Source organism: Vanessa tameamea, chromosome 10 (assembly GCF_037043105.1).
Source record: "Vanessa tameamea isolate UH-Manoa-2023 chromosome 10, ilVanTame1 primary haplotype, whole genome shotgun sequence".
Lineage (NCBI taxonomy): Eukaryota > Metazoa > Arthropoda > Insecta > Lepidoptera > Nymphalidae > Vanessa > Vanessa tameamea.
In genome coordinates, this window is record NC_087318.1 from 654,572 (window position 1) to 666,958 (window position 12,387).

Consider the following 12,387-nt stretch of genomic DNA (forward strand, 5'->3'; position numbering starts at 1 on the left):
TTTGATAAATTGAAATTTAGATTAAATAACTGAATTTAAATAAACTTTAATCTGGGATTAAATATATAAATAAATACATAGAAATCATATATAAATATATATATTATATAAACATATAGATAAATAAGATACTTCTAATATACTTTCCATTCTAGACTATAAATTCGTATTTTTCGAAATCAAACCAAAGCAATTTAATTTTTAAACCTAAGTCTTAACTTTTCTAATTATTCCAAGAACGCCATGAGGTATGTTCTTAGTAACTAAATTTTTAACTAACCAGTGAAATTGATAGAGTATGATCCTGTGTTGGGGTCGAAGTTTTGTGCTGGGTGACCATTAAAGGGATTGTAATTCTGGGTTTGGTAATTTTGAGATTGGTAGTTCTGGTTCTGGTAAGGTTGGGGTGTGTACGCTTGGTACGAGAACTGGGGCTGCTGATGGTAGACCTGGCTCTGAGGTCTCTCTTGGGGAAACTGTTGTGGAGACTGACTGAAAAGACTGCTTTGTTGCGTGTAAGAAGGCTGCTGAGGTTGGTATTGTTGTTGTTGGTACTGGGGCTGTGGTTGCTGGTACTGGGGCTGTGGTTGCTGGTACTGGGGTTGTGGCTGGTATTGCTGCGGTTGGTACTGTTGTTGTTGGTACGTGGGCTGGGGTTGGGACTGGAAGCTCGATTGAAAGCTAGCTTGAGGTTGGACTGGTTGTTTGTACTGTCTCACAGCACTGGGTCTCGCTTGGGCTCGGCCGTTGTATTTTGGGTCTTCGTAGATCCTCGGGTCCTCTCGGTATTGGCCGTCGTCTTCTTGGCCATCGGTCAAGGCGTTTGTTGATGGGTCGTGTAATGTAGGTGGTGGTACCATGATGCCAGTGCCTGTAACATTACAGGAGATTGCATATAACAACTATAACTTATAATTTAATCAATAATTTCTAAATAATTAACCTCAACGATGTAACCCCTGGATGAATTGATCCTGCGTGGTGTAAAGCTGAACGTGTCATTTGTTGCATTTTGATGAAACGTGTATGATGAGTCTCAACAAATAATTATAAATATTTTTTTTTTAAATCCATTATGTAATTAATTAGTATATTATTTTATATACGGAAAGATTTCGAGCGTAACTTGTGTTATTTCAAAAAGTTTTAACGTTCTTCATTCTTAATTTAATTGACCGTGAACGACTATAGTTATGTAATCTGTTTCATGCCTAATTCTAAATTATCGGTCAACTACTTGTACAACTAGACCGTGAAGGTTACCGTAGGTAACCAGAATAGAAATTGTGTTTAGCCGAGTCGTTCGTGACTGGAGAAGGGAGTTTGGAATATTCTGGATGATAAAAAAAATGACAAATGTTGGTTTCGTAAACTATTTGGTATATTGGTCAATATATGTTATAGGTACTAAAAAAAGCGTTAGTATTTATTGATTTTCTAGTCGGATATATAGATTCAACTGGGTAGTTTTTCAACACACCTATTTTATTGGAGAAAAATATTGACTCACCAGTTTTTTTTCTATTTTTTCATATGTGTGTAATGATTCAAAGGTGTATTTTATAAAGGTCTACTTTAATAAAGTATATTTTGATTATGGTCACCATGTTTAATATGTTAAGTACTATCTATGTGCCTGTAATTTCTCTTATGTTCAATTCCCTTACTAAATATTTCGGTAGTATAACCACTAAGTGGTAACCAGGGCAGACTGCAAAGAACCAGCAAATGGTTTTGTGCAACTATACAACAAGAAGCACAAATTTATTAACAGTATAAAGTAACTGATTAATTATAAGCTGATCAATCAAGATTTTCTTTTCAATCATTTTTTGCGGCCAAACGAGCTAGTAGGTCTTCTGACATTTAGTGAATACCGCTGCGCACAGACAATTGCGAAACCCCGGGAACGCGTATCCGACTTTTGAGGTATCTGTTTATCCGCGTCTTTTAAGTATAATCGCAATTCTAATATAAATTAATGTACTATCCGCACATCTTGCCCATAGTGAGTCACACTCGTATAATAGTATTTACGCTCTATTGGAAATTTTAATAAGAAAAATTAATTTGTTCTTACGCTATTATGTTCCTTATATTTTACAATAATTTAATTTTTTATGATATAGGTAGGTGGGCGAGTTAGCCACCTTATGGTAAGTGGTCACCACCGCCCATTGACGAGATTGACCTTGGGAGCTAAGAAGGTATGTCCCTTGTGTCTGTGTTTACACTGGCTCATTCACCCTTCAAACCGGAACATGACATTGTTAAGTATTACTAGTACCACAGACGGGCTTACTCAAAACCCCACCACCAAATAAGGTAAGTAGGAAGTAAAGCTGAGTGTTTATAAAAGTATCTCGCTTTCGAGCTATGCGTTAACTATATACAACAAATACTTTAGAAATGTTGACACATTTGTATCGATGCTTGCAAATGATTAACAAATATCAGTATCAAAGTAATCTACAAAGTTTCTAATTCTTTTCTAGTTCGCAAAGGTTCTAATCATTTTAATTATGAACACTTCCTTTACACGCATTACAAAATCAATTAGATTGATTTGCGAGCATTCATTTTCTTTCTCAAGTAAATTAGTGTAGGTAACGTAATCGATGGCGTAATATAATTTTAGTAGTTCTTAACCCACTTTAGAAGTTTTTGTAAACTTAGATTCAATGTCACTTGACCGTTAATTACTTGTATAATCTTTGGTAATGCATTTACATTGGCAAGTACCGCCTGTGGTCGCAATTAGGCCAATTATTTATGTCTTTTTTTCATAAAAAAAACTTCATATAAATAAGAGAGTGTTTTATATCAGTGTTCAGTTACATAATTAATATTATGATTGGTACTTAATTTTTTGGCGATGTTCAATAACTTTTATACAAATTGGTGATAGGCTGATATACTTGGTAGTAAGGTTTCGTGCTTTGTGTATCGGTTTGAAGGTCACCCTTGCGAGCCAGTGTAACTACAGGCACAAGGGACTTAGTTCCCAAGGTTGGTGGTGCATTGGAGATTTAAGGGATGGCTAAAATTTCTTCGGCGCTAATGTCTATGGGCCGTAGTAACCGTTTATCATTAGGTATCCAATTGCCCGTTGGCCTACCTAATACAAAAAAAAAACAGACATACCTGAATATATTTGTTAAATATAGCATTTTCATAACGGTATTAATCATGAATAAATTTGACTAGGCCTTGGATATGTGTATACCGTTTTTGTGCTGTAAATGTGATTGGTATCTATAAACTGCGTTTAAACAGCTTGAAAGTAGCTAAGCTAGAAAAGGAGGTTTTGCCAAACAGATGTAAAGTAACACCTGTAGAAGTTCCTCAGCACGGCTAAGCCTTCGGTTAAGCCCTTTGAGGGAAAGGTTTGGAGCTTATTCCACGCTGCTCCAATACGTTCAACATAGTATATTTATAGAATGTCGATTAAATTTACTACTATTACTCTTTGCTTATTTAGTGTCAAATTATATATTTTGTTTTAATTTTATGTTTTAGTTCTTTTTAATTTGTAGTAATTTATGTTATTTCATATTTTTGTTCATGTTTTTGTTTTTATTTTAAATATATATTGATGTACGAGTGTAGTTTTTTGTTATACATGTGTATTGTACACGCCTGTCGTGTTGCATCACACTGAACAAAAACTTTTTTCCGACATTTACTCAACAATTTGTGAAAATGCCGATGGTGTTTCGAAAATCTATAAAGAAATAAAATAACAGATGCGAATACATGGAGTTGTATGTGTGTTCGTAGTAAAATATGAAACAAACCTTCGGGCTCGAATCCTCGTTGGCTACTCGCGCCGTATGACACTTCGCGAACTTTTCCGCTTTCGTCTACGTATCCGTATTTGCCGGCGACGTCACCACTTGGATATTTCGTTTCAATCTTGAAAGAACCGTCCGCGGCTTCGTAACCATAGCTGTATGATCCATCATCGTTCTGTCTATTTATCTGCTTCAGGATCGGCACCGGGGTCGTCGTCGGGCCGTAGTTTTGCGAGTATGCTAACGCGCAGAGCGCGGACAGCAACATTCCCTGAAAATAAATTAAATATAAAATGTTATATTTGTTACAAAAACATAGATTATAATATCGTCCTGACCAATTTCGGCCAACTATGCTGGATAGATTATAAAGTTAAAGTGTGTGCGTAAACACAGGTAAACTCTCAATTCCCTCACTCATAATCTGGTAGGACGACTAATCCGACACGAGCGGAAAGAGTTTAGGGGCGGAACCAACGGCTTTACGTACTTTTTGAATGCACACTTCCAACTCTCAGACTTCGTGCTGTTACTGATATTTATTAAGAGAAAAACCCAATAACTTTTTTATTGGTTCGATCTGGGTTTTGAACCCAGTTCCTCAGGATTTGCAGTCATATATCCTAACCACTAGATCAGAGACTAGACTAACGAGGCAGACAATGGAAAGCGTTATATTGATAGGTATAATATCTTGTATTAACTCTTCAATCGCCTGAGGCAGACTGATAGACTGCATACAAAATTATGGGGTACGATGCACGCACAAACAACATCGAGGTATATTTATTTATAATGAATTTAACTATTTCGTGAAGTTAAACGTTCAGTCCCCGTTAGTCGTAGCGTGATGTTGCCTATAGATTTCTCAATATAGAGCCAATAGACAATCATATGAGATATTATTTTTTTAAATGGAACGAGTATTTATGATTGCGCATTAAAATAAACAAATCATAGAGCATTATATAACATTTCTAGCTACTTGTGTCGAATATACACGGGTACAATGAGGGTATATAATTCTACATAACACTTTTAGATCGCAGGACAGACATAAAAAGAAAAATTCATGTCTCCGTTTAGGAAAGTTAAATTTCTTGACTTAATCTACTTTAATATGAATATTATACACATAAATAAATAAATCTTCCTCCTGAATTATTTTATTTATTTATGAAAACTGCATTAACATTGCTCAGTTTTAAAGATCTAAGTGTACAGACGGCGGGAAGCGACTTGTTTTGAACTATATAGAGATAAAGTTAAACGAAAATTAGCACATACTTAAAGAAACAACAGTTTAGATAAATGTTACTGGCTCACTAGACAGGTATATTATTCTGTTACGTCCACTTTACTAATAAGAATTATATTAATAAACTAAAGAGTATTTTATAACTTTTAATATGTTAAAGAAGAAATTGTTGCTCATTTTAAATTGTTATATAAAACAACTTAAAAAAAATATGGTTTTACAATTTGATTAATCATACAGGATCCTTGCCTGCGTTTAACGCGGTAAAAAACATTTCGTGTCAGTGTGAGAATTAAGTGACTTTAAAATTATTACGAAAATATGATTCAGTGTTTCGGTATTCGACCTTTGATAAACAGTTAAAACGGAAAACAAATCTAGAACAGTTTCCGAACCTAAGGCGTTGGTTTTATCAGCAACAAAGAATAGTGAATGTTGGCTAACCTTGTTATATACGGAACTATTTTTAATATTAGTAGGTAGTAAATTGTCTGCGTGTTTACCCACACGTTAGGCGTGATAAAAACTTATTGTTGCTTCAGATATGTACATTATATATTTTTATTAGCAGAGAAAGCCTTTTACCAGTTGATAAGGCTTCGTGGTAGCCCGTCTGGGTACATTCCGCCATAAACCAATATTTATAACAATATCAGTAACTACAGGTACGACATCTTCGTTCCTCTAGGTTGGCGACTGTGATGCAAGGAATGGTTAAAATTTCTTAGGGCGCAAATACGTCTTGGCGGCCCATAAACCAGTCCGTCTAAATATTTATAAGATAATACACCTATTTGTAAACATAGTATATTGTTCATGTATACTTAAGACGTGTTTATGATACATTCTCGAAATTACCGCGAAGACATATTTGTCTTGGTTTATAAGGAAACCCGCATGTGTCATATATATTTAAATCAATCGCAAAATATTTTAGTATGACTTAAATCATTTTGATCATTTAAATATTTAAAAAGCGGATTTAAATTATTATTTTCTTTCCAGATAATAATATTTATCTGAGTCATTTCTGTATGTTTAGTCAAGCTTGCTTGCAAGATCACTATTAGTGATAATACCGTCTTACAATGATGTATACCGTATTCTTATCTGTTTATCTATCTTTATAATTTATTTTTTCAAAAAACATTACTTACGGAACTGTTACATATTATATAAGCCAAAGAAACAAATACAATTTTACAAGGTTGACTTAACAAATATAATTCTATCAAGGATATAATTTTTTTGATTGCAATTGAAGTCATTCTTAAATACAAATAATAGAGTCGTACGTAAATACAATATCATTCTAATTAAATAAACAATTTATGGTTTTATTTTTATATAAAATTATTCAAATCCTTGTTCTTCAATCAATAGTTAATAATTTTATTTATGTAAGTGTATCCGATATCCACCCGCAATACGACTTAAGAATACTCTGTGATCGTTTCTATTGAAGTTTTGTAGACACTTTTTGTTTAAATTCCAATGATGTTTGATAGTCTCATTTATGGTCTACATTTTAATACAATTTTTGTAGTATATTTTTTAGAATATAACGCTATAAACACGGAAACGTACTTCAAAAAATAAAGATAAGTAATCTAACTAATTGGGAATGTGTTAATTGGTTAAAATAGAGATTATTGAATAAAATTTTTTTCAAGTTAAAACGGACTGGGTTTTAAAATTCACATATACACAAGATTTATTATTATTTTTAATAAAGTAATTATTTAAAAATTAGCATATAATTTCATGTTATTATAAATCTACTTATGTTTTCTTATATAATATAATAGAAAACGATATAAACTTATGTACATTTGAAATATATTCGCACAGCGGCCTGTAGTTGATACTTTTTATTTTGACTATCTAATAAAATGAATTTGAATTGTACTTATTTATTTGTAACATCTGTACAAAATATCTTAATTATGAGGTTTATTTTTTAGATAAAATAATACCATAATAGAAAATATCACAAGGCGGTGTACTCTATGTATATCCTTCATTCCTATAGCCCTTTAGGATGAATGATGGAATTCCTGCCAAATCTTTACACTGGATTTATATCCGAAGCAGGATTAAAAGACGATCTTCCTTACTTTTTACAAATACTGATTATTTATAAACTTGAATACCGCTTTGCCACACTTTGGAAAAGGCACATGCCCAGTTGTGAACTACTTTAAGTTGTTAAGTTGTGTTCACGTAGTTAAATTTCAATGACACAACGACCAGTACATCAAATACGCAACTAATAAGATGGAATTCGTATTTGAATACATAAACAAACTTATGAAACCTTCGCAAGAGGTCGGCCTTGCTCGTATTCATCGCTATGATATCGAAAGCTTATTACTCCGTCGAAGCCTCTGGAATGCGACGTCAATAATAATTAAATATTTAATATACGTAGTTCTACATAGCTTTACGTACATAGATGTTTGTTGTTTTTTAATATTTTTATCAATAAGCTATGCCTATGACTTTGTTCGTTTGATAACTTAAAATGAGGATAGGGTTTGTTGATCGTGTTCTATTTCCTGTCTTGTAGTTTTATATAGGTTCTAAGTGTGTGTATTTATAAATAGGCTTTATTGAGATTGTGGTATGATGTTTTATAAAAATCGGTATAGCTTTCTTCGTATAATGCTTGCGAGATGAATAAGGGGACTCAGTCCTTATATGTATATATATGTGTATAGAACGTTATCTTAATAGTACATGTATATATATATATTAATAAATGCTTTATGATTTTTAGCTGTAGCATTCTCGTTACATCAATAAGCAACGAAAATCTTTAATAATGACATTTATCGCAATGTTATCTTTGGTTAAACAACTATTTTCAACAAAGGAAAATCATTAAATGAAGTCATTCAAGGTATCGATTTTGTCCATACATATATTCATGACACATCAAAAAAGGTCGTATGTGACGTCGGTAAAGAAACAACAACATTCACGTCGGAGATAACGGAGATAACTCACATACATAGTTTCATTCCAATGAATCATAGCGTTAATATTTTTGAATAATATGGTTTAGTAGCAGTGTTATTAAGGCTTTACTCGATTTGTTTAATAAATATATTATTGTTACTATCGCCTTGGAAATGCCCAGCTGGTGATTTAGCAAAGACATTGTCTTGTTCCTCACTCAATACAATGCTATATTATTGCATTGAGGTTGAGTTTAAATAAGTTAACTTAGAACCTTACAACGCTGACCATGTTATTTATCGAATCAGTTTTAATCAATCAATACATATTTCAATATATTTTTTTTGTAATTATCAAATATCCACTAACATATTTTCCTTGTCTTAAAGGACTATGGATTCAGAGGCTGTACTGGTTGCTATACAGTCAGCCAGTCATGAATAAGACCTCCATTTTTAATCCCCATTATCTGATAATAGTCCAGGATACCGTTAATAATAATCGCCATCTGTGACCTCTTCATTAATTTATCCGATATAATATATTTATTATATTAATAAATATATTCATATATAGATATAATATAACCGAATTTTTGTCTTGCGCAGTCGGTTAACCAGGCTATTGTTATTCCGTACAGGCTATTAGTATTCTCGACGATAGCGATTTAAGCAACGCCGGGCGTGTGGCCTAGTTACATTTAATTGTTTCACGTAACATTGGCTTTTGAAGAAATTCGCCGTCTCAAGGTCGCTTAGTCATGTTCTGGCAACGTAACAAGTTACACCGTGTCAATGAAATAGTAAAGAAAATCTTAATTATTTATACTCACATAGTTAGCGAAAAGAACCGTTTGTTACCTAACAAAGAAGAAACACTAATTTAATCGTAATGGTATTTGCATAGGGATAGCATGGATCTGGACATCGATTACACATCGATTACGGGATTTACCAGAAAAATGGATTATAAGGAATGTCCATGTATAAATTATATAAAGAGGAAGGTATTTTGCAAAGACATTAAAGACTACTTTTTGTTAGTTCGGTTTGTTTTCATAGACAAAATATTCAAGAAAATTGGCACATGTATAAGCAGTTGTTCGGAGACATATAATATTTAATCTGATAGTTGATTACAATTGAAGTTTATAAAATGATTTTTATAGGGTCAGGTAAATATTGTATTCAAGTTAATTGTATATTTGAGAATTAGGCTTAAAGCTGACTAACTTAAAAATAATAAATCTCTTAAGAAACAAAAAAATACTATCGTTATATACAAGAATGAAATCAATGTTTCGTGTAATCAGGCCGAGTTAGTCATTAGCACGAAACTAAATTACTATTTAGCAAATTTTTTTTTGATAAATTACTAACTTTTCTCAATGTACTAGTTAGCCATAAGTCTAATAGACAATACCCGAAAACTTGTTGTTGGATTGGATATTTAATTCAATCAATAATAACCTGATCATGACTCGTACTTATTGAATAATCAATCTTAGCTCGTATTTGTCACGGTCGGAAAATTAAAATTAGCTGACAGTCAGCAATATAAATAAAATAATATTTACAATATCAAAGAGATAACTTAACTAATTTTATATTATGTCGACGTCATCCTTATAAAACCAATCTTATACACTTCACATTCAAAATCAATTGTGTTCATTATGTAGTACTAAATTATTATTATATAAACCAATTCAACTATTTTAAATGTATCTGTAATAAACGAACGAGACGTCAAACATACCGTAATATAGTTCGTAGACGTATAACTCAGAATATCTATTAGATGTGCTACACATCATTGAAGATGAGTCTACGCATCTTCGTAACGACCTTGCTACACGACGCGCTACGTCGAGACGTAATTACAAGTACTACGTATTATTTATTAATATTTTTTATAGTCTCGTGAAATAAATAATATTGTTTTTTAGAGTTGAATATGATTTATAAATATTTTATGTAATGTATTACTATAAAAATATTGACATCTTTGTTCCTTGCCTATTTTTCGTTGATTCAAAATTCGGAACCGGTGCGAAGTGATTTTATAATTAATGATAGTTTTGTAAATAACAGGACATAATTTAATGTAATTCTAAAAATCAATATATATATATATATATATATATATATATATAGATTTTAACACTTAAAAACAAGTACCTTTTATTATTATATCTTCATTTGTTTGTGAGATAAATCAACTAATTTCATTTTAATATTAATTTATAATCGACTAATCATAAAAAGAAATCATTCAGAGTCAGGCCTTAAGCATAGATCTATGAGTGTTGTTCAGAAGATAGGAAAAAATTAATTGATATATATCAAGATAAAAAACAATTGATATATATCCGCGAACTCTGGTATAAATACAATAATATGTAAACGCCAACCTGACTCATAAATTATTTAAAACAAAACAGTATAACCTTTATTTTGTAACTCAAACAAAATGTACACGCCTAAATCATTTCGTATATTATATATTTGGTTTTAATTTCATATTAGCTATACGTACGTTCGCATATAAAAGATATACATAGAAATATATACATAGAAATATATATATATAGAAACAGAAGTTATAAAAAAAAACCATATTTTAATTTTATAAGCTATTATTATTTTACGAAAAATAAGGATAATTTTGATCAAAGATATGTTTTTAAATTAATAAGAAAAAAAGCTTTACTACTATAACATATTACGTATGTATATGTTTAAGAAAATGATCCTAAAATATTTTATATTGTACTTATGTCCAGTTGGTCAAGTGAATACTATTTATGAAAACCGAAATTATATACTACGCAACATTTCACCTAATATACACAACATAAAATGGCCGATCATATAGTAATCCTATAAATTACAGACTATAACGATTTTCCTAACCATTAGATCCAGTTGTTACTTTAGGTTGTTACGTAAAGCTGCGCCCGCGCAGTTATGCCTTGCAGCATTCCTATGCAACTATCCTTGTTTTGATAGCTTTGTATAATATTACCAGTACATTCTGTAATAAAACTAATGTACAAGTTATTTATGTTCTACGTATATTGTTATATTATGTTAATTTTAAGTATTTCTTTTATTGTAAATTAACAATTGAGTAAATGCTGATAATAGTTTTATCAAAAGTAACGAACTAAATATTTAATACTAATATTCAATTATAATATTCTTTACGAAACATACATTTAAAAAAAAGACTCGAATCTCATTAAACGATATAATAAAGTCGCTGTGTCATGAAAAAGGTATAACTCGAATGTTATTTCAAACTAGTTTTTTTTTTTTAAACTAAATACCAACTGACATAAATGATATCAAAAATATCTGACGCTTTGCTTTGATTAAAGCTATAGCTAGATATATCTTGTAAGGATTTTATGGGATTTCTTATTAAATAAATATGTGAGTGGCTTTATATAAGGTTCGATTGAAATAAATACGTTGATTTAAAAAATATTTATATTTAATGAATATTTGTGAGTATTACGTATTTTATATATTTTTTAATTATTTATAATCTATGTGATTATGTTAAAGCATTTTATATTTATTTAATTTAACGGTTTTAAAACAATAGATGATATTTCTATATTGCACAATACGTTGATTTTTTTATTTTAACGATTATTTATCGTACTTTATAGCCTTTTCTTTGTTATTATTTTTTGGCTGTACACATATTTGTATTTTTGACGTCCCTAATTATCCTAACATATAAACAAATTACAAAATAAAAAGAAAAATGTTTTTATAAAAAATTAACCGTTTAAAAAAATAATAACTAACAAGCGTTTTACAATAAATAAACAAAACAAAGAATACTAACCTTCAAAACGAACATTGTAACTAAATTTTTCCGAATGCAAACGTCAAACTTTCGCGCGTTTTGCAGTGGCTATGGCGTCTCACACACTTGTGAGCCTCACGGCCGGCACTTGTATTTATAATGTCGTTTTGTTACAACAGCCGCTAAATATTGTCATGCGGCCAGCGGAGCCCTTGTGGTTTTGTAACAGAACCCTCGTTGGCTTTGCTGGTTTTGAATTATTATCAATCTTTCAATAATTCATGACGGTATTTATTATGGTGACACGAATAGGGGTTAATTATTTAGTTTATATATATATAATCTGTGTAAAATAGTATTTTAGTAGTTTTTATTTTTTCGATTTATGTCACTTTGTGATTTAAAAATAATTTGATGATGATGTTTTAAAATCTAAATCAAAAAAAGGTTTTAATATAGGTTACAACGGTATTTTATGTCAAAATGTAGATAGTCTGGCAAAAGGTAACCTGTTACATACGGTAATAAGAAATATTAATCATTCATCACATC

The 12,387-nt window shown here is 31.0% G+C and overlaps 1 protein-coding gene across 1 annotated transcript; it reads right to left on the reverse strand.

Annotated features, from left to right (window-relative positions):
- Window positions 1–209: 209 nt before the first annotated feature.
- LOC135193470 (activating signal cointegrator 1 complex subunit 2 homolog) lies at window positions 210–12,060 on the reverse strand. The gene is made up of 3 exons (XM_064216071.1): window positions 11,875–12,060; window positions 3,798–4,065; window positions 210–871 (listed from the first exon to the last, which is right to left on the reverse strand). The coding sequence occupies exons 1-3, from the start codon at window positions 11,887–11,889 to the stop codon at window positions 276–278; spliced, it is 879 nt and encodes a 292-aa protein (XP_064072141.1). The 5' UTR covers window positions 11,890–12,060; the 3' UTR covers window positions 210–275.
- Window positions 12,061–12,387: the final 327 nt, after the last annotated feature.

Coding starts and splice junctions, on each gene's coding strand:
- LOC135193470 (XM_064216071.1), bottom strand. Junction 872..3,797: donor ACGAGGATTCGAGCCCGAAG/GTTTGTTTCATA, acceptor GTAATGTTACAG/GCACTGGCATCATGGTACCA.